The sequence below is a fragment of the Astatotilapia calliptera genome, chromosome 10 (assembly GCF_964374335.1).
Source record: "Astatotilapia calliptera chromosome 10, fAstCal68.1, whole genome shotgun sequence".
NCBI lineage: Eukaryota > Metazoa > Chordata > Actinopteri > Cichliformes > Cichlidae > Astatotilapia > Astatotilapia calliptera.
This window is the reverse complement of record NC_137431.1, coordinates 11,276,656-11,303,902: the sequence shown is the minus strand read 5'-3', so window position 1 is coordinate 11,303,902 and position 27,247 is coordinate 11,276,656. Positions and strand designations below refer to the sequence as shown.

At 41.7% G+C, this 27,247-nt stretch overlaps 1 protein-coding gene across 1 annotated transcript in view; it reads left to right on the top strand.

The window, feature by feature from the left end:
• The first annotated feature begins 11,056 nt into the window (after positions 1-11,056).
• The window catches only part of slc8a4a (solute carrier family 8 member 4a), a 28,114-nt gene continuing 11,923 nt past the window's right edge, over positions 11,057-27,247 (top strand). Inside the window, exons 1-5 of the mRNA XM_026182187.2 lie at positions 11,057-12,012; positions 12,377-12,452; positions 14,975-16,390; positions 16,536-17,053; positions 25,761-25,867. Coding sequence (XP_026037972.1) covers positions 15,050-16,390; positions 16,536-17,053; positions 25,761-25,867 — 1,966 coding nt within the window. The 5' untranslated portion in view covers positions 11,057-12,012; positions 12,377-12,452; positions 14,975-15,049. The remainder of the gene's footprint in view (positions 12,013-12,376; positions 12,453-14,974; positions 16,391-16,535; positions 17,054-25,760; positions 25,868-27,247) is intronic.

The window sequence follows — 27,247 nt, the reverse complement described above, 5'->3', positions numbered from 1 at the left end:
GTCCCAAAAGCATCACAAGAGTACCCACACACATGTGCAAAGGAATGAAAAAGAACAGATACATAACTATTTACGGTTTATCGCATGTGCCTTATTGGCATGATATTGATATTGAGCATCTAATAACAGATAGAAGGCGGACGAAAAGAGAAGGAATAACCAAAATGGATATTGGGGACAAAAGCTTTAGGTGCTTATTGAAAAACTATTTGAATGGAGGATGCTTTCAATGCCGTGATTTGTATTTTTTATTGTGAGTTAGACAAAACAAAAAACTAATTAGTATTTGGTGTGAGCACCCTTTGCTCATTAAAAATGCAAAAATTCTACACTTGCTCCCTTATTTGAGCTGCTCAGCAGGAAGGCTGGACCAAACTATCATGAAAATAAAAGTGAGAATCATTCAGGGACCTGGATTCATTCAGGATTTTGCCTGAAACTAAAAACTTTGCTGATTGTCATTAGCACATTGAGTCTAATTGTTTGATCAGGCTGCAGATTCCATGCCAGTAAATTTCATGTATTTATTTATTCATTTATTACACAGGTGTTGAACTCCAGGCCTCGAGGGCCACTGTCCTGCTTGTTTTCCAACTAACCTGCCCTTGTAACTTCTTATTGGCAAAGCACACCTGATCCAGGTAATCAGCAGCAGGTAGGGCAAGGATATCTCAAAAACAAGCAGGATACTGGCCCTCGAGGACTGGAGTTTGACACCCCTGATTTTTTAGCTCTACAGGACAGTAGTCTGTCAAATTGTTATATGTAAATCTAATATAATTCCAAATGGCAAGCAAATACAGAGGAAATAAATCAGCTATGCTTTAACGCACAAGGTTGAGCAGGAAAGCCACGTGCCACAGGGCATTGTACAGTTCATGCTGCCTGCTGTCGTTCCCTTCTTTTGTTTTTGCTTCACAGTCCTACCCAGCAACAAAATGCCCATTAATAAATCTTAAAAGAAAGAAAGAAATTAATTATATAAGTCAACCACATTTATGAGTATTATTTCCCCTCATTATGGTAATGTAAATGTAATGAACGCAGACACAAGAAGAATAGAACAGAATAGAATAGAACAGACTAGAATAGCCACTTTATTGTCAGTCAGAACTTACACCAGACAGTGCACATCAGTGCTTTTATTCACCATCAGACTCTACAATAAACATACATACAAGTATAAATATATCAAATGTCCAAATGTATAAAAAATGTGTTGTTGGTGGTGTTGTTTTCTTATTATCATATACTAACACTGTCATTCATTTAGCCTTCCTCAGACCATTTTAATGTTTTAACTCGGTGCATTAATACAAATGAGGACTGGCAGATTTTAAATTGTCCACAAGATGGCAACATATGAGAGGCAGAGGCAGCAACAGATGGTCGCATTAGGTGCCTAACAGCAGTATTGACTTAGGAATGACTCACTAAAGCAGAATTCGTAACCTGACTATATAAGTGCCCTGAGATGACTAATGATGTGGAGCTAAATAAAGAACCCTAAAGTGAATTCTGCAGTCCTGCAACTTTGTGTTTGCTGTACATTTGAGGAATCCATGCTTGGTAGTCTCAGGGAGAGAAAGCAACCTCGCTGAGAAATCAGAGAAAAAAAATCAAGCAGTTCAGTCTGCCCCTGAATTTAGAGATGTGCATGCTTTATTAGCTCATTATCCCCGGTCACATGACCTCGGGGAGTATCATGGCACAAACTGGTCTCAGTTGTTTCAGCACAATGATGTCGAAGGTGTTTAGTGAGGTGATGTAAAAGAACATCCCGAGAGTACTAAAGAGTGAGGAAATCATCAGCTATTGATATGCCGTAAATCAAGACTCATGACCTTCTGACCTCTGGTCCCAAATAAAATGTCAGTTTTATTGATTGCTGTAAGCAGAAAAAACAATCAGAGTCAACTGCCAGGAAGTCGGAGAGTCGTACATACAGTGGGGCAAAAAAGTATTTAGTCAGCCACCGATTGTGCAAGTTCCCCCACTTAAAATGATGACAGAGGTCAGTAATTTGCACCAGAGGTACACTTCAACTGTGAGAGACAGAATGTGAAAAAAAAATCCATGAATTAACATGGTAGGATTTGTAAAGAATTTATTCGTAAATTAGGGTGGAAAATAAGTATTTGGTCACCTCAAACAAGGAAAATCTCTGGCTCTCACAGACCTGTAACGTCTTCTGTAAGAAGCTTTTCTGTCCCCCACTCATTACCTGTATGAATGGCACCTGTTTGAACTCATCATCTGTATAAAAGACACCTGTCCACAGCCTCAAACAGTCAGACTCCAAACTCCGCCATGGCCAAGACCAAAGAGCTTTTGAAGGACACCATGAAAAGTATTGTAGACCTGCACCAGACTGGGAAGAGTGAATCTACAATAGGCAAGCAGCTTGGTGTGAAAAAATCAACTGTGGGAGCAATCATCAGAAAATGGAAGACATACAAGACCACTGATAATCTCCCTCGATCTGGGGCTCCACGCAAGATCTCATCCCGTGGGGTCAAAATGATCATGAGAACGGTGAGCAAAGATCCCAGAACCACACGGGGGGACCTGGTGAATGACCTGCAGAGAGCTGGGACCAAAGTAACAAAGGTCACCATCACTAACATACTACAACGGCAGGGAATCAAATCCCGCAGTGCCAGACGTGTTCCGCTGCTGAAGCCAGTGCATGTCCAGGCCCGTCTGAAGTTTGCCAGAGAGCACATGGATGATACAGCAGAGGATTGGGAGAATGTCATGTGGTCAGATGAAACCAAAGTAGAACTTTTTGGTATAAACTCAACTCGTCGTGTTTGGACGAAGAAGAATACTGAGTTGCATCCCAAGAACACCATACCTACTGTGAAGCATGGGGGTGGAAACATCATGCTATGGGGCTGTTTTTCTGCCAAGGGGACAGGACGACTGATCCGTGTTAAGGACAGAATGAATGGGGCCATGTATCGTGAGATTTTGAGCCAAAACCTCCTTCCATCAGTGAGAACTTTGAAGATGAAACGAGGCTGGGTCTTCCAACATGACAATGATCCAAAACACACCACCCGGGCAACAAAGGAGTGGCTCCGTAAGAAGCATTTGAAAGTCCTGGAGTGGCCTAGCCAGTCTCCAGACCTCAACCCCATAGAAAATCTGTGGCGGGAGTTGAAAGTCCGTGTTGCTCGGCAACAGCCCCAAAACATCACTGCTCTCGAGAAGATCTGCATGGAGGAATGGGCCAAAATACCAGCTACTGTGTGTGCAAACCTGGTAAAGACCTATAGTAAACGTTTGACCTCTGTTATTGCCAACAAAGGTTATGTTACAAAGTATTGAGTTGTATTTTTGTTATTGACCAAATACTTATTTTCCACCCTGATTTACGAATAAATTCTTTACAAATCCTACCATGTGGATTCATGGATTTTTTTTTCACATTCTGTCTCTCACAGTTGAAGTGTACCTCTGGTGCAAATTACTGACCTCTGTCATCATTTTAGGTGGTGGAACTTGCACAATTGGTGGCTGACTAAATACTTTTTTGCCCCACTGTACACTTTACAATCCTAACGCATATATTTGACCTTACCACAGCTAAGTGGTACATTTGTTGTTAGTTTGCAACACAAAACAGCTTCATGCTGCTGTCAGGAAGCTGTCTTGGGCATCAAAGCTGCCAGTGGAAAAGCTCAAGGAGGTTCTTGTATAGAAGACAACATAAAATCCTGACAAGACTCTGTGCAGCACAGTGATTAAAATGCATTTTTAACCCTTCATGCTGGACAAAAACGTGCATATGTAACAATATGATGGATTTGTAAGTCTCCGGGAAATGCTAAGCTGTTTTGTGTGTGTGTGTGTGTGTCAAATACAAGAAACTTTTTCTGGGGTTGGCTGTGATAGGTACAGTAAAAGCAACAGTGACAGTTGATGCGGATATTATCACATTTTTAATACACTCAATACAAGTTGAAAACAATTTACAAGTGTCTGCCAAAAAAATTAAATCGCTCAGCATGACCACCGTGATGAAAAACGTCTTTAACATCCATGGATACACAGGAGCAGCAACAGTTGCTATAGCAACTGAAACAAACCCTGGAAGGTTGCTTTTTAGTCTCTTTGCTATAATCAAATGTTTTGTGCCCTTTGTTGTTCTGATCATCCTGAGAGTGCTGATTTGAGAAGAAGTGTACAAAGATGATTTGGGAGATGTTGTTTAATGTGAAACACGTGTCTCATATTTCACAATCCAATTCTTTTTGTTTTAAACACCACTGTAATTACTAATCTGGAATAAAAGCCTGTCCTTCAAAGAATACACCCCATCCATCCGTCTGTCCATGCGTCCATTTATTTTCCTTATTGAAATCAGGATTACAGCAGGACAGAAGCATTTTCTAGCTGTCGTGGAGTGAGCAGCAGAGAACACCCTGGACAGATAACTAGTCCAAGATGTCATCACAGAGAAAACAATGCAAGCTTTATTGTCTTCTGTAGGGTTTGGAAGATTTTTGATATTTTGTGTCTTTCTTTGAGGGGATAAAGTTATGTCTCCATGTAAAACTAAGACAGATGCATTGACTTGTAAGCCACCTATTGCTATTCTTGTAATTACTTTGTGCTTTTATTGTCTCAGGAATCCCCTTCCCTTTACCTTTTCCATAGAGCACAACGAGCAAAGCAGCAGCCTTCAAAGCAGCAGCATATACTGACACAAGGATTCAAGTCAGTTCAATTGTATTTGTACAGCACCAAATCACAACAACTGTCACCTCAAGGTGCTTTATATTGTAAGGTAGACCCTACAATAATACATTCAGAGAAAAAAAAACAACAATCATATGACCCCCTATCAGCAAGCACTTTGGCGACAGTGGGAAGGAAAAACTCCCTTTTAACAGGAAGAAACCTCCGGCAGAACCAGGCTCAGGGAGGGGCGGGGCCATAAGCTGCGGCCGGTTGGGTGAGAGAAGGAAGACAGGATGAAAGACATGCTGTGGAAGAGACCCAGAGAGCCAGGGATGTTGAGATGCCTCAAGATGTTTTATATTAGAAAGTGAAAAAACAATCATGGCAACAGTGGGAAAGAAAAACTCTCTTTTAACAGGAAGAAGCCTCCACCAGAACCAGGCTTAGAGAGAAGCAGCCATCTTTTGCTACCAGTTGGGGTTGAGGGGAGGAAGACAGGACAAAAGACACGCTGTGGAAAAGAACCAGAGATGAGTGACTCCTGATTAAATGCAGAGTGGTGTATAAACACATGGAGAGTGAAAAATGTGAGTGAAGAAGAAACACTTGGTGCATCATGGGAAGCCCCTTTCAGCCTGGCCCAATTCAGCGTAACTAAGAGAGCATTCAGGGTCACCTGATCCAACTATAACTATATGCTTTAGCAAACAGAAAAGTTTTAAGACGCACTTTAAAAGCAGAGAGGGCGTCTGTTTCTCAAATCCAAGCTCAGCACTGGAAATGAGAAACTCACAAATACATAAGCATCCAAGCACTTACCAGTAAAATGATAACTGCTACAAGGAGACCTTATGAATAAACACTTTTGCATTTTAACCATAATCATCTTGCAATAGTCCATGGCCACAGGGCACATGAGTGGAAATAACTCAAGATACTGTATCTGCTCTCTAAACCATAACTCCCTTCTACAATAACACGAATGTCTTTTGCATCATATCAGGAAACTGGGGTTTAAATGCTGCAACAGTTATTGGATGCTAAGATATAAGAAATCTTTTCCATGAGGATAATGATACACTACTGTTGAGAAGGGAATTGGAGAAGGGAGAGATATTACTTTATTACTCAGTGAGATTTTACTGTTTTTCCTTTAACTGTGTTTTTCTGTCTCGTATTTCCAACCAGTCTGACTATTACGAAACACAGACTATTGTTATTATTCGGCTATCAATCACCTCTTTTACATTATTGGCCTGTCTGGGCCACCTATTTAAGTTGATTGGTGGGGCTGTTGGACAACTAGGGCACTGCTTTGGCTGGCCACAGTGGGACAGAGTAAATGATGCTGGACACCAGTGGTGTGGACCAGTCCCGTCGTATGCAAATCATCTGTGAGACTCAGTTTGATTCACTTATTTATTCACCTATCATTAAAAACAATAAAATGAATTAATATTGTTAAAAGAAAAATAAATTAAAGTAAATTAAAAAAGGACCAACTGCTCTCCCTTGTCAATGATATTTCTTTGCACCTTGCTGCAGGTGAGAAAAAGAACCTGTACAGATGCAAAAAAATTAGGTGAGTTATGACAATATTATTATGCGTTTTAAGCTTTATTGAGCAGAAAGAAAATCTTCCAAGTATCCTTTAAATCCAGGTTCTCACTAATGAAGACAATGGGGAATCCTTTGCCAAGCAACAGATAATGCCTGAGCTAGCTCTAATTTAGGGTTGATTTTTTTTTCTTTTTTTGGGGGGGGGGGGGGGGGTGCACATCATAATGCATCATAATTCATTTCCAAATATTTACCTCATCTTTTTTTAAATTTAGGCTCCATGTCTTTAATACTGAAAATACTTACTGATACTTAAAATCTAGTTATGGCATGATAAAAGAGAGTTGTCAGGAGCAGGTTATACTTTAAGAGAAACTGTATCATTATGGGGTTTGGACTATATTATAGAGTATCCTTACCCCCCTCCTTATACTGAGACTACACATTACTATTATGAATGTTGGTTGTATTAGAACGTACTATAACCACCTCTTTCTCACATTGTAACCATGCAAAAATGTTGGTGTGCAGACTGTGATACATTTAAATTATTGTGTTTGTCACTTTAGGGAAGTCACACCCTTAGTTGCATGTTGTATTGTGAAATGTTACCTTGATTTTAATCACAGAAGCACACCCACATTATTAAAGGGCAAGAAAGCAGACATTCTTTCATGCTATCTAGTCCATTAATGCCTGTGGTTTTGATGTTCTTTTATTATTATTATTATCCGTCTCAGTGTCAAACCAGAGTTCCTTCAATTCTATATTTTAGCCGTGCAATCGCTGCATTATATTAAGAGTTGTTTCTAAACACCCTGCTATAAATTGTGGGATGCAGCTTAATAGTTAAATAGGAAAGACACCTCTTTGTAAAATCTATTCCTGTAAAGCAACATTTAACTATGATCTTATAATACATATTTCAACAAAAGCATATTTGACCTCAGCCCGATAGAAGACCTTTGGGATGAATTAGAGTGGAGCCAAGCCAGGTCAGGCTTCCCGTACAACCACAGTGTCTGACCTCACAATGCGCTTTTGAAACAGTGGTCAAAAATTCCCATAAACACATTTGCAAACATTGTGGAAAGCCTTCCCAGAAGAGTTGAAGCTGTTATAGCTGCATAGGGTGGGCCCACATTTTATTTAAAAATATGGGGATTAAGAATGGGCTGTCACTCAAGTTCATATGTGTGTGAAGCCACACCAGCGAATACTTTTGGCACATATAGTGTATCAAAAGAGGCTCTGTCCATGGTGCTGAACAACAGCGACATTACTCAAGCTAACCGAAATGTGACAAGCATACCAGCTAATCTGAACACGTTGAAGAATGTAATAGTATATATGTGTGTGCTTTCAGGGGAAAGCAGCAGTATCATTTGCATCAGAGTCACGGTTTTGTCTGAGCAACACCTTTTTCTCTGAAGGCGCATACATCACCATCTGCTCCCACCTACAATGAATGAATAAACTGGATACAATGTTGCGATTCAGTATTTCATAAGATTTGTTCTGCCAAGGCAAAAGGGAGAGCAGTGTGTTGTTCTTAGAGTAGGTCAGTGTTTTCAATTTAAAGATCCCATTTAGGCATTCTTATCCAGGCTTGTGTGTAATGCGATTATTTGTGTTTGAATACACTGCTTCCTCTTTTTATTAAAAAAAGAGGTGCATTCAAAGACATATAAATGGCTGCCCTCAGCCTTCTGTAGTTAAGTAAAATTTCTCTTGCCACTTAAACATCACAAATGTGTATGTCATAAACTGGAGCCTTCACCACTTCATGAGTAATTAGAATTTCTCTTTAGTTCAAGGTCAGTGTTGACATAGGCAGACATGTTTTACAGGAAATATGCAGGGTGTGATGGATTAAATATGGGTGTCTTAAGTGACTTTTTAAAGAGAGATGTCTCTGCAGCTGACCGTGCAACCTTTCCACTGTCGTCAGCAAGGTGTTTTAAACTGATTCCTCTTTCCAGGAAGAGAAGCCACATGGTATTTGGGTTGTTTCCCTTCTTTGGTGTTTTCTGCCCACCACTCACTGTCTAATCTCTTTTATTTCTCTCCAAGGTTTCCTGTAATCACCCCTTCAAGCCTCCATTCCATGATCATCGCAAGCAATCATTCACCAGTGAAGAGTAAATGAATGTTATTCAAATGAAAGCTGTGTTTTTAGGTTTCCGCTGAGTTGCTGTGGAGGTGGCAGTACCTCAGATACAGGCATTGATTGACATGCTTGATTACTGATGCTGGTGCTCACCAGACAGGTAGGTTAATGACTGAATACCTCACCTGTATAATTTGAAGTGAAGCAAGCTAGTATGCTATAAATTAAATAAAGTGAGCTATGACCCTTACACATGCTAGCATTTGTACATTAAGAATGGAACAGCTGTCCTCAAAGTAGATCTTTAAGGCTCATCTTCAGCACCATATTTTTATTACTGCATTCTATTAGCTTTGCTTGATTCATCTTTGAAAATCATCCTGATTTATTTGAAGTAGGCCTGTGCCTGAGTTTCACTGTCTTAAACAAGTTAATTTAGGGCCTTCCCCTAAACTTTAACTTAACCTTCTTCTGATTGGCTGGCCCCTGCAATCAGAAGGTTTTATTTATTAAATTAAAATATTATTATAAGCCGGTCTTATTCTTTAAGTCTACATAAAGTCAACAAGGTGCCAGAAAGATTCCTCAGAGATTTTTCTCCATATTGGCACGATAGCATCACACATGAGAATATCCTGTTCCACCAATTTAATTTAACTTTGTTTTATTTTACTTTATTTATACATATGCCTTTGAAACATGCCTGTAGTTTAACTAGTTCATATGTGTCATCTAGCTTCATGGAAAGATAAAGCTGGACACCATTTACAAAGCAGTAAAAATGTATGCTATGCCTTCTAATGATACTGCCTAAGGGGAACATGTATAATGTAAACAGAACTGGTCCTAGCACAGAACCCTGTGGAACTCCATTATTAATTAATCTATTAATCTTAGCATGTGAAGAGGACTCTGCATGAAATGAACAAACAGAAATGTATTAGATGGATACGATTCAAACAACTGTAATGGAGTGCAGTAAAATATTGTGATCAGTGTTAACAAATGCTGCATGGAGGTCTAACAGGACAAGCACAGAGATGAGTACACTGTAAGACGGTCATTATTAACCTTGACTAATGCTGTTTCTGCACCGTGACGAATTCTGAATCCTTCCATCGCAAAGGCGTTCTGTTGAGATTTGGTGAATGTGGAGACATCCCAAGTACACTTAATTCATTGTCATGTTGAAGAAATCAATTTCAGATGAGTTTTGAACTTTGTGTCACAGCATGTTATCCTACTTGAAGAAGCCATCAAAAGATAGGTAAGATAGGCATAGATATCAGCAACAATAGTCAGCTAGGCTTTGACTTTTAAACGATACTCAGTTGGTACCCAGATCCCAAAAGTGTCTAACTTGTATCTAACTGTTGATACAAATCAAGCTTTCATATGATTTCAAATACTGACCCTACCATCTGTTGCAGCAGAAACCAAGATTCATCAGACCAGACAATGTTTTTCCAATCTTCTGGTAAGCCTGTGAGAAGCTTCTTTGTAGCTTCAGTTTTCTGTTCTTGCTTGACATAAGTGGGTCTTGGCGTTGTGAGTTCAGAGATGCTCTGCTGTATACGTTGGTTGGAATGAGTGTCTCCATTCTCTCTCTGACCACTCAAAGAACTGCTGCTCACTGGATATATCCTTCTTTTGGACCACTCTCTGTAAACCTTCCAGATGGTTGTGTGGGAAAAATCCCAGGAGACCAGCAATTTCTGAAAGATTCATACTAGCCTGTCTGGCACCAATAGTCAAAGTCACTTAAATCACCTCTGATGCTTGGTTTGAACTTCAGCAGGTCATCTTGACCATGTCTACACATCTAAATGGATTGAACTGATGCCATGTGATTGGCAGATCAGGTATTTTTCTTAAAAATCTGTTGAACAGTTTTACCTGAATACCCGGTGAGTACATAGGTATATGTTTTTCTCTCTCACACAAGTAGCCACATGTATTTAAAAAAAATCATCTGAAGATTTAGAGATTTAGACTGAGCCGCTCCTCACAGGGATTTCTTGCCCAGAAAGCGACATCCTTATTTTTAACTTATTTTCTCATTGTGTAATGTGAGCTTCCATCATTTTAACAGTATACACATGATAGGAAAGGAAAAGCATAACAGAACCGCTTTAAACACGGCTAGGATTAGTAATGGTTAAAAAAAAACCCAAAATATACTTTTTATGAAACATAATCATCCTTGGCTGCTAAATGCCCTGTTTCCAGTTTCTTATGAAACCCAAACCTGACAGAATAAGCCCATCACTGTGGCAGAGTGTCCAGAGAAACACAAAATATCATCTTCCACACATTAAGCTTTAAAATTGCTGGCTTTTACCCTGGCACCACACCAAAGCCCGTCATGTTCTTTGGCCCAGTGGTGGTACAGATCACAATGACAAAGCACTCAGTTTTCTCTCTCTAGGATTTAGATTTGTTGACCAGATAGAAGCAACATGAGATGGTGGTGTCTTATTTCTCTCAAATGAAAGTCTAATTTACTTTGTTTTGTCTTCCCCCAACAGTAGATCAACCACATGGCTCCCATCTTTTAAAGTGATGTTAGGCTAAATTCACATGTCAGAAGAAAAACTATTGAGACTATGTGCTTTTTTTCTTCTTCTTCTTTTGTCTCTAAGTAACCATCCAGACTACAACAACGGCAGCCCACAGCAGGCGTACGGGCAGATACATCTGGGATTTCGGAGTGTCAAAAACGAAGATCAGCTCTCTATCTTCTAGCTTACAGCAGGTTTTTTTTGTGCTGATGGGCAACCAAGATAATGAGCAAACATTCTAAAGGGTTTCTGATGGAAATGATCATTAATCCTGGTCTCCTGATGCGCAGTCAGGAGGACCAGCCGTGCGTGTAGCGCTGCTTCTGAACGTCTCCCCTCCCCTGTTTCTGCAGTGTTACTGTTTTCCCTTTCTCGCTCGTCGTTTCTTGTGCCAGTGCTGCCCACCGCGAGAGTAAGACAAGACTTCCATTCCACACCACACTCACACTCCTCTTTCTTGTGTGCCACCATCCCTCTGCTTGATATCCATCTTGTCCTGATCCGCGTACTGTGTGGTTTGCGTCCTCTCAATCCTTCACCATTCATTCACGCCCACTCTCATGTGCAGCCCTGTTTGGTTCCTTGCGTTATCCAGCTCAGGCAGAAGAGCGAGGGAATTTTTTGCACTCAGTTTATTTTTCGGAAATAGAAAATACAATTAAATTCTCTCTTTTTTAAATTAATACTTTCTAAGATTTTGTTGTTGTTTTTTTTGGACTGGTGTAATTTAATTTATTATTTTACGCATCAACACGCAGTCAGGAAAGGATAAAGCTGAAAGCGCCTTGTGGTTTTTGAATAATTTACTTAGCTTTGCGGAGGGTGTCGCGGTGGTGGAACAATGGGAATTTAATGAGGGGAACTATTCCGGCTGTGTTAAGTTTGCTGAGGTAGGGTACTTGTCAAAGAAAAAGGAGAGAGAAAGAAAACAAGCACCGGGGAAAACTACGCGTCATTTCCAAGACACCAGCAACAAGCCAACACCATTACACCAGCCTGCCGTGTGAATGGCACACGGGGTGTCTTCCTCTGTTGAACTGGTGCAGGGTAGCCACGCTGTGACCAGGATCCAACTGAGATTCTGGGCTTTCCGTGAGTATCAGTGGGGCAGCTGTGCGCACCAAATGGACCGGTCTGTTTGTCCCTCATGCTCAGCGTACTAATCATTTAATAGGCTCTATCTTTTTTTCTTTTTCCCTTTTTATTCTACCTCTGTAATATCACTTACCTAGCCGTCTCAGAATCTGTTTCTAACTTAGCGTTTTGAATTGTTTCGAATCTGCAACAGCGGTGTTTTGTGTTTTTGTGCTGCTACTGGCTCACATTTATGGCTTTTTTTTTTCTTTTTTTTTAAAGCTTCTCAAAATTCTCCGATGTGGAACACTCGTTACTTTCATGATGGTTTTAAAAACGGACTTTGTGGTATGCTCGTTTAAGATAAGCTGTATTTCCACAGAGCAGCATGAAAGATAAGTTCATCTCCTGAGGCTAGAACTTCCACTCTGGGTTGACTCACTGACAGCTGCATCCAGGTGAGTAATATAGTTTCTCACAATGTTTAAAATAGGAACTATAACTATAAGCTAAACAAAAAAAAAAAAGAAAGAAAGAAAAGAAAGAAAAGAAACTAAGCAAGCCCCTGCATGAGAATTTTTCTTGCCCCCCATTATACTAGACTCTTAGACTAACAGCTGCATGTAAATCCAGTAACACTTGTCTTAGTGCTTAGACTGATGAGTGTGCTTTGAGCTCAAAACAACATCTCGAGAAACTCCGGTTTCTTTTCATTTTCTTCCATGTTTCTGTTCTGTTTTCCTTTTGTTTATGAATTCTAATGACTTTTCCTTCCCTAAATAGCAGAGATGACATTTATGAGGCGTCTCAATACAAACTGAGTGTGCCACCATTTGAAAAGCGCACACGCTTACACACAAAACAAGTGCAGGCATCAAAGTGTGAGTCATTATGTGTTTACTTGCCAACCCTGGACCTTTGCTTAGCAAACAAGAACATGTTTGAGGATTAATTTAATTTGGGTCTGCTTTTTTTTTAAAGGCTTGGATAATTATAGAATTATTGAAGGTTAGTAACTCTGTTAGATGGAAAGTGGCATCATGCTGGGTTTGCCAGTAGTTGGTAAAGTCTTCATGTTGCACTCGGGCTTTTAATTGCAAACATGTTAGAAATCAGCAGATCAGAGAACTGTAGTTTTGCACTGGATACTTGCACACTTTGAATAGATGTAATGTGACGAAGGTGAGGAGATTTCAGAGTGTGTGCTTGTGTTGACTAAAAAATTAAAACATCTGTATTCTTAAGGGGAAATGAATAATGTGCTTCAGTATCTCATTTACTTGTTGCTGCCTGGCGACTTTAGTGAGGAAAACATATCACTAAATACTGCACAGAACAGAAAGAGACATTTTTTCTCCATAGTTTTTCTGCATTTCCACCAGTCGGAGGTCTTGCTTTTGCCATAGAAACATCACCCACTCAAAATTTGTGCAGGATTGTGTGCCAGATGAAAGCAACGTATTAATTAAATCTGCTTTCGAAAGTGAAGGAATCAGTGATGATATCAATATGTGATTTCACATAACAGTAATGAGGGATATTTCATTCAGTCCGAAAAAAAGACTGTTTCATTGTCCCTGATTGGAGCTGCCTGTTGCAGGAGTCGCTGTCCATGGTGCTGATCTCACTCGCTCAATCTGATCAGCAGACAGGTGTCGGGCTGTTGCTGTTGTTGTTGCACAAATACAATCTGTTAGTCACTTATTTATGAGCTAACAGCAGAAAGAAAGAAAAAAAACTGACGGCTTAATTCCTGCATCTGTGCTGCACCACTTCACCCTGAAATGTAGCCTTGATCGAAACCGTGCTCTACTGTTATGCAGGTCAGATTGGAGAATGCTGCCTTTCACTGCTGCATGTCAATGAGAGCAGGTGCCAAACATGCAGCTTTGCCAGACTGCTTCTGCTGTAGGTGTGCAACCTATTTCTGAGACAAGGATGGTCTTTAAATTTTCATTAGAAAACACCAGACACATTACTAGACATCTTTCCCTCTCCTCTTTTTTCACAGATGTTAATCCTTTGAAGAGTTTAGCACAGTACTCCCTGAAATGTCTATTCAGGCCATTAAGATACTGCTGGTGGGGGGGGGGGGGGGGGGGGGCACTGGGGAATTGTTTTTACTTGTCCCCTGATGCCGTTTCCATTGCTTATGTAAAATTTTAAACTAAATTAAACTAAGCTAAACGGCAGATTGGCTGATCTCAGTGGTAGCCCGCATCTGTGGATTTCTCAGCTGATACCCATCTAAGCGTCAGTCTGGTTAATTTCATATAACACATGGTATTAAAGCTGCTTCAGCCAGCCCACGAGTTGCTGTGCATATGCATGCTGCTTTGCAACCCCACTCCACCCTGTCATGCTCTGTCTGACTTAATCAGAGAAACTATGTTGGCAAATATAAATTACTGCATGTGGAATGGATTCTTTTAGGTAAGGTGGTGATGATTGAATTGCACTCAGGCATCCAGCTTTATATTTCATACTAGACCTGAGAAGTGTGTTGGACTCTCTAGACACTAGAGCTGTTCCTCCTTTAAATCATCCTATAATATATGTACCAGTAGGGCTACCTAAGAACAACTGCTCCTTTCTTGTTATTCTCGTTGCCAGTGGATATTATTTTTGGACTCCCATCTAACTCGACAGTACCGGGTGGACTGAGTCAGTTTTTCCCTCGATACTACAGGTGCAAAGGGTAACATTTTCACTGCGGTTTAGCACAGAATGACCACATTATATGTGTGGGAGTCGTACAGGGTAGTTCAATACCAGTGACTCAACGATTAGTAGGTGCCAATATTTCTGGCTCTCTAAACTCGGACCAACGAAACTGATGGATCCCACATCATTTGCATACAAAAGAGCACTTTTGTGGTGCCATATTGGGGTTATTTTGAGAATATAACTGAATAATGAACATCTGACATGTGGCTTTCTCATCCACCAGGCAAATTTTTTTTTTTTTCCTGTCTTTCAGAGGTTCATGCGAACCTTCACATGTCACGTGCACTGATCTCTAGCATTAGAAGACTCAAAGCATCACCACACCATCATGTTTCTACACAAGCGTATCTTGAACTGCTCTCCACCTGCCACCCCATGCATGTTCATCTCTCTTCTGCTGGTTCTCCTCCCGGGAGTCACCCGGTTCTCCTACGGCAGCAGGGATGATGACATCGGCAGCAGCCCAGGCAACTGCTCCAGTGATGACAACTGCTCCGAGGGCGTGGTGCTGCCCATGTGGAATCCCCAGAACCCCGCAGTGGGTGACAAGGTGGCACGTGCCATTGTTTACTTTGCCGCTCTCATATACATGTTCCTGGGCATGTCCATCATCGCCGACCGGTTCATGTCTTCTATCGAGGTCATCACCTCTCAAGAAAAGGAGATCACCATCAAGAAGCCTAATGGTGAGACAACAACAACCACTGTGCGCATCTGGAATGAAACGGTCTCCAACCTGACCCTGATGGCCCTGGGCTCCTCGGCACCAGAGATCCTGCTGTCTGTCATCGAAGTGGTCGGCCATAACTTTGAAGCGGGAGCTCTGGGTCCCAGCACCATCGTGGGCAGTGCTGCTTTCAACATGTTCATCATCATTGCTCTCTGTGTCTATGTGGTGCCAGAAAATGAAACCCGCAAGATAAAACACCTGCGGGTGTTTTTTGTCACCGCAGCCTGGAGCATATTCGCCTACATCTGGCTGTATCTTATCCTGTCAGTGTTTTCCCCCGGAGAAGTGCAAGTCTGGGAAGCAGTCCTGACCTTCCTCTTCTTCCCCCTGTGCGTTCTGCAAGCCTGGATCGCAGACCGCCGCCTGCTCTTCTACAAGTACGTCCACAAGCGCTACCGAGCCGACAAGACCCGCGGCATTATCATCGAGTCAGAGGGAGATGCCATGTTCACTAAAATGGACTTGGAGATGGATGGACAGGGTGTGAACTCTCACACTCACCCCAAAGAGGCTCTGGATGGGATGCTGGAGGGCGTGGAGGATAGTGGTGGGATGAGCGCGGAACAAGATCAAGAAGAAGAGGCCCGCAGGGAGATGGCTCGTACTCTAAAAGAGCTAAAACAGAGGCACCCAGATAAGGACATGGAGCAGCTCATCGAGATGGCCAACTATCAAGTGCTGGTCCAGCAGCAGAAGAGCAGGGCCTTTTATCGCATTCAAGCTACGCGCATGATGATCGGAGCGGGGAACATCCTGAAAAAGCATGCAGCTGACCAGGCCAGGAAGGTGGTGAGCTGTCACGAGGCCAGCGGGCAAGAGGAAGATCCTAACACTATCTACCTGCAGTTTGAAGACTCTCATTATCAGTGCTTTGAGAACTGCGGCTCACTAAAGCTGACCGTGAGTCGGCACGGAGGAGAAAGTGGCTGCACTGTCAAGGTGAGGGGGGAAAGCACAGAGATTGCAAATGCTCAAGGTCAATTTTAAATCACCTTTAACTGCCTGAGGCATAAAGTATTAATATTAATATTTTTATTACAACTCCAGCCACTACATATTTGATGAAATTTTTTTCCCTGCACAGGTGGAATACCGGACGGAGGACGGGACTGCCAATGCAGGTTCAGACTACGAGTTTGCTGAGGGCACGTTGGTCTTCAAGCCTGGCGAGACAACCAAAGAGTTCACTGTTGGCGTGATCGACGATGACATTTTTGAAGAGGACGAGCACTTCTATGTACGCCTCAGCAACCCGCGCATCGTGCACAGAGCCGAGGTCTCAGTCCTGGAGCCGAGCTCCATCACCTCCAGCAACAGCATGGTGGGCCTTCCCTCCCATGTTCCTCCAAAGGCGGCACTGGGCAATCCTCACATCGCCACGGTCACCATCTATGACGACGACCACGCTGGCATCTTTACGTTTGAGAGCAACTCCACAAGGGTCAGCGAGAGCGTTGGCAACATGCAGGTGAAGGTTCACAGGACATCCGGGGCACGGGGAAAAGTGGCTGTGCCCTACCACACTGTCGAGGGGACCGCCAAAGCAGGGGAGGACTATGAAGAGGTGTCCGGCAAGCTGGAGTTTCAGAACGATGAGACCATGTGAGTGCCAGTTCCTCTTGTTCATCACTTGATTAAACATCACCGCCCACACATTGGTACATTAAACTGTCCTGCTAGATTACTGTAAGTTATCTATTCTGGTAACGAATGAAAGGCCTATTTTTATGACTCACAGATACGTTTGCTCGGCGAAGTTTAGCTCTTTTCGCAGGGACGATGTGGGAGGATAAGAGGATATAATTGTGCGGCAGATAATGAAAGATCGTGGAGATTTAAAAGAACAAGAAAAAGGAGGAGAAGAGGAAGATGAAACCCAGAAACAGTTTCCTGTGAATGAATTAAATGCAGCCTGTTGGGATTTCTGTGGAAGTTCTGTTGAAGCTCATTGTAATGCACAACACTAAAGACTTCCCTGTGGAAAACAAAGGAAGCCCACACGAGCAACAGAGTAGAAGAGGGGGGAAAAATCAGACAGGTGACTTGCACGGCAGCTACTAAAACAGGTGCATGCACTGGAGCCCGTGTGGTTATTTTAGTTAAAGCATTTGTGGATGCACCAGCAGAGATGAGGAGAGAAAAAGATGAGGGAGGCAGAGTGCAGAGAGCGAGGGAGTGAGAGCGCTGGAAGAGTGATGTTTTTCCAGCTTTTCTTTCTTTCTTTTTTTTTTCACTTGAACGCTGTTTGAAAGGGCTGGCTGAATGATGAGTACACTTGTAGTGTTTGCTTTATGACGAGATGAGCAAAAGACCTGGCAGTTACACAGAACGGTTATGTTTTTTTTTTTTTAATTTCTTACTTTAAAAAAAGAAAGAAAATGCCCTCAACCGTACCGAGCTCATTACAAAATGATTTACTGCACGGCAAAGGACGAAACAAAGGAATCAAATGTGTCAGATGCATCCGTCTGCGCGAGGCTCGTGCGTAGGTGTATTGTGTAGGTTGGCCGAGTGGGAGGAAAGGCAGGTGAATACATGGTGTCAAAGAAAACGCAGATCTCCCTATTTGTCTTTCTTCTTTTTTTTGCCTTGCAGCGCAGGTGAAATTTGAATATACTGCTCTGTTTTTAGCAGTTTCCTCGCGCACAATCTATGCTTTTTCTCCTTTTTATGCATTAGTCTATGTGTATAATTAAGGCCGTATTAGAGTGCTGAATCTGCTTTAAACCCACATCAAGCAACATGTCGCTCCAAAGGGGAACTAAAAAGAGCTTCTTGAGCATCCAAAGCAATTAAAGAGAGTGAAGAGGGGTTAAAGGGGTCCCAAAAGTTCCCCTCATAGCGCAGTCAGCTACAGAGGCTGCAGTTAATGAGTCAATAGTGTATAACAATGTGAAATGAGAGGCAGGCAGCTGGCATCTGCATTCAAATAGAGACCGAGCAGTAGATACAGTCCTCACCTACTGAGCTAAGACTGTGCTCATTCGACTGTAGAAAGCTGACAGTGAAAGTACACTTCATAATATCTGGAGTCATGCTTCCCTTAACAGTCGATGTGCAGCAGTGGAGAGGACTGGGGGTGTGACTGTGGAGAGTGGGATCCAGTGGGGCAGGACAGTTTGTTATCAGAAAACAGATGAAAAGAAAACCCAGACCCAGCAGAAAAAAAATGCCAAAGCAGTGTTCAGCTACTCCTGTCCTCCTCGGAATAGCAAGCGAGGACTTAAAGGGGAATGCGGGAGTACTTTGATCATAGGTGGGAAAGGTTTGACTCAGATCTTGAATCGAAATTGCCAGGTCGAGCAGCTGACTTATCTTTTAAGCTGAATCTAAATGAGTTTTCTAATATTGCTGCTGGAAATGCGCTCATCTCTGCGTGCCACCCGAAGGTGTTAATGTTTGACTCTGATGCCGAGCCAAAAGTTCACCACTTTTGGAGAGCTTAAGTCGAAGACTGCCAGGCCAGATTGTGCTCCTCTTTACGCAGCGTGTGAATTCTTTATGCCAGTCAGTCCTGTTAAAAGATGTAGGTGAAATGGCATCATCTTGAAGCGTCGCCGTCGTTGTATGCGTCTATTTGTTTCTCCGAGACTATAAACTCACACCCTCTCTGTGTTAAATGCACGTCTGCGCTCATTACTGCTCAGCAGGCTGCCAAAGTTCATCGTTCAAAACCGAGCTGGCTTTTCATACCCGAGTGTTTCCCCGCTTGTTCGCGACAAAGAGATGACACTCGGCGACGGTCCTCTGGGCACCTCTGTGTTTGCGTGTTTGTTACAGGGTCTCAAGCTTTGTGTGTCTTTGTGCTCACGTACATCTGTCTTCCCCCGTCAATATTTGAGCATGCAGAGGAGCAAAAGAGGAAGCCAAGTTTTTAAGCTTTTGATGCGGAGCCAGGAGGAGCAGTTTAAAATCTAGGCATGAATATAAATAATAATTTACCATTGAAATTCTGCTCTGCAGTAAATAAATTATGATGTACAGACACAAACCTGAGCCAAAATAAACAAGCTGACATCAAGCGCCATTTTACATTCTGTGTTTATGGATTAGAGGAAGATCTGCAATAGACCCTTTGATGCTCGTATGTAGCATAATCTCATATCTGTTCTCGTTAGTGCCTCAAATATGCGCCTCTATGCACTAGTTGAGTCTGAAGTGGATAATGGGGGCAGTTACATAAGCTAAGATAAAACAGATAGAAGGGGATCACTTTTGAAAAGAAAATCAATACACTGATATTCTTTATCGCTCACGCCTGAGGTGCTCGAGCTCGATGACATACAGAACTTCCTGAAAGACAAACAGATTCAGGGCTTGGTAACATTAACACAAAACATTTGCAGACCAATGTTTACATATTATAGCTGTTTAATGTAACTTGGAGGTAGTCTCAAAAATATGTGGAAAAACCAGCAATGTAGGCTACTCTTGTTTATGTTTGGGCTGTTAGCCTTTAGCTTAGCAACTGCTGCAAAGAAGACAGAAGCTATAACTAAATAACTTTTTTATGGCATTTTTCCTTTATTGATAAGAAAGTGTAGACAGCATACAGGAAAACAGGAATTGCTTTGGGCAGACTCAGACCCCTGGCATAACCTCTGGCATGCAGCTTCTTTATAAATCCTCATTAAAAAGAATGAAAACATCCAACTGCAGTTATTGCGTATCCTGTCCCTTCAAATCAACTTTTCAAGTAGCCACAGAGCTAATCACATATTAGCCTTCCTGCTTCCATGTCACAAAGGACGGCACTGTTTGTCAATCAGTGCACCACCATAATTCACTGTGAAATTTCTTGACTTTTAATGGATAATAGACATTTGTGATCCCCAGTGGATGAAACATCTCAATGTGTTTTGTACTGGGGTCAAATATTGTACAGACAAACAGTCATGGTTCTCGGAGGATGGATCCTAATGTCTTTGATGGCCTAACGTTTTCTCTTGTGCTGATATGAGGTTAACATTTGTATCTCTGAGCGTAATATCTCTGCAATTAGTGCTACGAAATTAGGTCCACCAGTTAATGCTCACCTCTAGAGGAACAGTAATGAAGTGATAGCATCCCTCTGGTCAAAATCCTTCCCAAAGCCAACCGTGCTTTACATTTATTGCAAATTAGCAAGTGAACATACTAAATTGAGATAGTGAACATGTTACACAGTACACCTGAGGAGAATCAGCGTGTTGTCCTGCTGACATTAAAATTTACCACTGAGCTTAAATTCAGGGGAGCAGCTAACACGGCTGCAGGGTAGAAATGAATTTCAAATTCTCCTCGTCCCACTTGTCTCTCCCTGTGCTTATTAGTTCAGACCATTCTCCATTATGTTGCCACACATTTTTGCAAGTACAAGTTATCAGTGGTGGAATAATTTGTTATTATCAATGTCAAAACGGGTTTCTTTCTGTAGAAATTTTCTCTACATAATAACCCAACAACACAGTGGAGACACAGTAATGTAATGTAATGCAGCTGCTTTCTGTTTATAATAAGCTACACTGCAGCCTCTCTGGAGCTGGCTGAGATTCAATATCTTGCTCAAGGACACTTCAGCACTGTAGGCAGATGCTGACATGCCACTTTGATTCATGGCTCTTTAAATGAACGGAGGTGCTAGGTCCAGCTGTGGATTTTGACACACTGTCATGCATTCACTCGGTCTCCCTGCCGGCTTAATTTTTGTCAGGGTCTCGGGAGGGCAGAAGCTTTCTTTTTTTTTTCTTTGCAGCAGGCAGAGGGTAGAAATTAGAGACACTCTCTCTGGCTACAGAGTGAACACAGTCATACCTGTGGGCAGTTTGGAGTCTCCGGGCCTCATGCCTTACTGTATATGCCTCTGGATTGTGGGAGGAAACTGGAGCATCCTTAAGGAACCGACAAAAAATGTGGAGGAGAGGGAACCTCCAAATAAAAACAGAACTACTTTAAGAGTCACAGACGATATGTATGACGCTTTCTTTCTGTAGGTGACAATTATGACCAACCTCCTTTTTCTCATTTCTCTGGTTAAGTCAAACTAATCCTGATAATTAATTTACAAACAAGGCATACTTTTTTTAGCATTCAACATACTCTCAGTAAATGTAAGACAACTGCAAAAAGAGCCAGGCAGATGGAGAACAGATTACGGTTGTTGCAGATAGAGCAGAGATCAATCTTTAGAATGCATGCAATATTGTCTGTGTGACAGATGCAATTGGAGGTTTATACCACTGCGGCTACTCAGAAACTTTCCCAGGAATTGAGCCAACCGGGCAGCAGAGATGGCTGATGGCTCCGCAGTGTAATGTGATATGGAGCAAGCCAAGGATTTACAGTGTTGATAAAATCCAATTGTGTCTGTAATAATCAGAGTTTACATTGACTTGCAGCGACAGGGCTCATAAAGCAGGACTGTGTGCTGTTTAGAAAATGTATTTTTAAACTGAACATTTTAAACCCAAGCGTACGAAGGAAATTATAAAGGACCACAAATTTTAAAAGATAACTTTACATTTTGGGAAATGTGCTAAAATAAAAAAGAACAACTATGATTTTGCAGGGAGTTCTATTCGTTGTAAATAACTGGCTCAGCATGAATATTGTACAGCTGTGGTCAAAGGTTTACATACTTACCATGACAAAAATGAGGACTATGATTAAAAGCCCAGACAAACATCAGACAGAATTATGTCAGAATTAGGCCAGAAGCTTGTTAATGGTTACCAAAAAAAATCTTGTTGATGTGCAACTTGCTAAGGGACATTTAACCAAATGTTAACGGGGGATATGATGCTTTTGACACTGTGTGGTTTAAAAAATATCTAATACTAATATAAATTCAAACTTGTGGACCCAATTCTTTTTTCTTTTGTTTTTTCAAACTCATTATAGATGTGTGCTGTATAATCATTTCACTATGAACAAAGAACAGTTTAAAAAAATCATCAAAAGCCCAAAAGTATAATGAAGTTCATATAAAATGATGAGTATCTGTAACTTTAAGATGAAATCCACAAACTTACATTTTTACATCATCTAAACTGACCTGCGAGAGCTGTGTTGTTAGCTGTAGACTGGGCTCAGCTAGGCTAGCTGTTTCCCTCCATCCAGACTACATGCTAAGCTAAGTCGACTGCTTGCTATTCTACTTTAATAATTTGAGTGCAGACATTAAACTGTCATCAATTTTCATTTTCAGCAAGAACACAAAATTGCGTATTTTTTTAAAATGTGAGACTATTCCTTTAACGTATTTAGCTAGTTAGCAGGTGTCTGACTTAGTTTACTTTAGCTAACTTTTTTAGCTAAATCAGCTAAATTGTGATTATTTTTACTTACAGTGAAGATGAAGGCAGAACTTCATTGATTTCATATTTTGATTAGTTTACATGCTTTCATTGGTAGTCATTTACGTGCTGGAAACATTTAAAATTAAAAATGCATCACTTCATCATCTGAACTGCTTTTGGGTGGTGATGAGAGACAAAACCACTCACACTCTCAACCATAGACAGTTTAGAACCAGTCAGTCTAACAAGCGTGTCTTTGGATTGAGGGAGAAAACTGCATCACCAGGACTAAAACTCAGTAGGCACAGGGGGGAAAAACGCAAATTCTACGCAGAAATGTGGCAGCATACATTCTTGCTGCAGGTCAGAGTCTCTAACGACAGAACCACTGTGCGCATGAAAATTAAAAATGTGAAATATGTTCTTAAGCTTTGGGCTTTTAAGGCGTTTGAAAAGAATCTGCAACTTTCAAACTCTGGTGGTACGATTTTCTTTGAAGAATTGAAGCATAAATTCAGCTTGAATAGATTTTATTTTGTGTGTGAGTATTGCAAGCTGCCCTGTTGTCATCCGTTCTCGTAAAGTATAACCAAACTTTTGAGCGTTTGAGCCGCTTACGTGCCGTGTTTCCTGCCAGGTAAATGACGCTCCGCAACGTGGTGACGTCATTCGGGGCGACTGGAATCAATAAGAGAATCGTTTGCAAAAATGGCAAAGAATTCCAAGGAATTGAAACAGTGGGAACCGGTTCTCAACAAGAACCGGTTTTCGATACCCATCCCTAGTTAAGAATGACAAGAGTGACATCCTGTTCATCAGAGGCTTCACATTATAAGCAAGCTGCATAGAAAAAAAGATCTGGAAAGTGAAATCTCAGCAGAGAATGTTAAGTGACGGCTGTGTGCAGACAGGAATAGGACCCAAGGTGCAGACTCCAGAGACAAACTTAAACCGAAACAGCTTTAATGCTGAACTCAAACATAACATAACTGGAAAAAATCAAAATAAACTAACACCGGTGGACTGACAAAACACACAGCAAAATAAACGGTAGATTGCAACACGGACACAGAGAAACACAGGGCTTAAATACACAGAGGGAGCAATCAGGGAAAGGGCAACAGGAGTGAGACACAGCTGGGGCAAATCAGGCCTAACGAGACAAAGGAAGCAAAACTAGACACATTAACATGAGACATGGACTTTCAAAGTAAAACAGGAAACATAACAGAGACTGAACAAAAGACACAGACTCACATGCAGTCACTACAACAGAGGTAGCTTTTATATCAGAACATTCTCCTCATCTCTGCCTCCAGTGGCTTTTGAGATTGCTGTGTGTTAGGCCTCAGTTACACCAACCTAATACAGACTGTGAAGCAGCACTTTGCCACCAGTTTCTCCTAGCGACAGCAAACAACCTACCACACGCACCAACCAGCCAGGGGAATACACATTTTTCTCTGGTGACCAGTGGTTTCCAGATGGTTGCAGACTAGTGTGCAGGACTGGAGTGTAGCAATAATTAAATCATCCGTTCTTCCATTCGTAACTGTCTTTTCTTTAGCAAGCACTGCTTGTCTTTAGCCACTCAGTTTTGCTTGGTTTATTTGCGCTGCTAATGCTTTTGAAATACTAACAAAGGTATTACTGATTCAAGTAAAATATATTTTTTTAAAAAGAGGGATGGAACTACTTTACGTGAAGGACCAACTCACCGAAACTAAGAAAGCAGGAGAACTAATCTCACCACAGCTGTTTTTTAGTCTGTTTTGAAAAGTCACTTTTGATTTTCTCGCGTTTTGCATTATCACCCACCTCTTTTTGTCTGAAATCAGTGCAAATGAGCTTCAAACTGTGGCAGCAGTTTAGAGTTAGACTGCCAGCTAATCAGCCCGATGCATTAAATGAACCCGGGCCCCTGCTGCTTCTCGACAGCCTTTAATTTCTCGTTTGGATTTTAGTGGAAAATGTAAATGTTCGTCTGTATATTCTGCTTATCTAGGTACGCTACGGCAAGACAAACAGTGTCTGCCTAAAATGTGATGTAATGTCAAAATGGCTGCTACATTAGCACAATCCACAGCAGCAGAGCCTTCACATTTTATTTCAAGGCCCCGGCACGGCGATTCAAAGCAAATATACCATGCACACAAACTCTTTTGTTCCTGTTGCGAGGTCTCCAGGCTGCGCTTCACGTTGCTCCCACTGGCATGACTTAGCCTGACATTAGACAGCCAGTGACGTATCGTTGCTGTTTAAAATAAACTTCTTCTTCCTCAGCAAGCAAAAGCTCTTCATGCGTGTTGTCAAACCCTGAGTGTATATGTGTAGACAGAAATAGACAGCCACCCACATATCATTAGGGAGATGGAGGGAGAGGGAGAGAGAGAGACTGGCTGTGACAGTGTGGGCGAACGAAGAGGGCTGAAGAAAATATGTCGGTCACAGTTTGACAAAGCAGCCTCACGTTTTTGAGCTCTCGGATTTAAGAGCACAAACTATATATATATGTCTTATCATGAGTCCCTGTGTAGATAGGTGACATAATTTCCACAGAGACAAAGGTAATAATTCAATTCCTCATGACTTCTAACTTGAGTGTGTGGGAGGGGTGTGGGCTATTTCGCTTTAGTTGTGCTCTAATGGAATTAATGGTGCAGAAGGAGTCCGCCCTCTTGTGGGGTGTTAGGAAAATTTATATTTTAGTCTTTTTTTTCTTCGTAGTGTTCGGCAGCGCATGATATTTGTCAATTTGGGGGAAATGTTGAGCTTCCACCTTCTTATCTAACAGATCTGTTTCATGATTCACTGTGTAGGCAGTCTACCTCTTAGCTACTCTGGTTTTATTTGAATGTGTACGAAAGCATAGTCTCAGCATTGGAAGCTGCTCTTACCTGCCTGGGATCTATTTTGAGCGTGTTTAGATAACAGAGGGTTACTGCAGGTTGACTCATACGGGCAGCTACTTTTATTTCCCCTAAACAAAGCTAATCCGCTTCTCCTTGTTCCCCTGACCCTTCGACCTTTAGGAAATTGCTGAATGTGAAGATCATTGATGATGAGGAGTACGAGAAAAACAAGACATTCACAATTGTGTTGGAGGAGCCCATACTGCTGGAGGTGGGACAGAGACACGGTGAGTGGATGACATCACTGTGTGCTACATGTGCAGAGTGATATGTCACTCTATTTGGTGGCTTGAGATAAATGTGTGCACTAAATGCTTGGATTAATGCAGATTAAACCTTACAGCACAACTAATCTCAAACTTCCTCATCAGGCCTTATTCATGAAGACTGAAAGTCTAATTGATGTACTTAAAATTGCTCAGGGTTAGAGTAAAAATGTCATTGTATTTCATCAATGTTATTTTTGAGAGCTTTTACAGTCAACCGTGGCTCAGGGGGTTGGGAAGCGTATCTGTAACCGGAAGGTCGCCGGTTCGATCCCTGGGCTCTCTGTCCTGGTCGTTGTGTCCTTGGGCAAGACACTTTACCCTACTGCCTACTGGTGTTGGCCAGAGGGGCCGATGGCGCGAAATGGCAGCCTCGCTTCTGTCAGTCTTCCCCAGGGCAGCTGTGGCTACAACCGTAGCTGCCTCCACCAGTGTATGAATGCGAGAGTGAATGAATAGTGGCATTGTAAAGCGCTTTGGGTGCCTTGAAAAGCGCTATATAAATCCAATCCATTATTATTATTATTAATCATTCAATTCAGTTCAATTTTATTTATATAGTGCAACAACGGCTGCTTCAAGGAGCTTTATACTGTAATAATACAGAAAAAAACAATCAGATGACCCCTATAAGCAAGCACTTGGCAACAGTAATGGTAAATGGCCTGCATTTGTATAGCGCTTTTCTAGCCCCTAAGGACCCCAAAGCGCTTCACACTACATTCAGTCATTCACCCATTCACACACTGGCGATGGCAAGCTACATTGTAGCCACAGCTGCCCTGGGGCACTGACAGAGGCGAGGCTGCCGGACACTGGCGCCACCAGGCCCTCTGACCACCACCAGTAGGCAAACATGGGGTTAGTATCTTGCCCAAGGATATTTGGCATGCAGCCAGGGTGCAGCCTGGGATCGAACCACCGACCTTCTGATTAGTGGCTGACCTGCTCTGCCACCTGAGCTACAGCCACCCCAGGAAAAGCTCCCTTTTAACAGGAAGGAGAAAAGACACACTGTGGAAGAGAGCTGTAATTACTGTGCAATAGCTGCTTTTGCAATTGCATGTTAAATTAAACTAACTAACATCAAAAAAGTACTTGTAATACAACTGTGCTCATATCAATACTCACTCAGACTCTTTGCTAAATGTGATCATATTTTAATGACTGATGATTTGCAACCTAAAAGTACTGTGGATATATTAAAAATGTGACGTGTAGTCAGAAAATGTTTGGGAAAGTCCTGTTTATGAGACCTATTTATATTAATAACATACGATTCTGCTTATTATTTATTAAACATAATGACAATAAACACATACAAGAAATGATAAGCCAGTA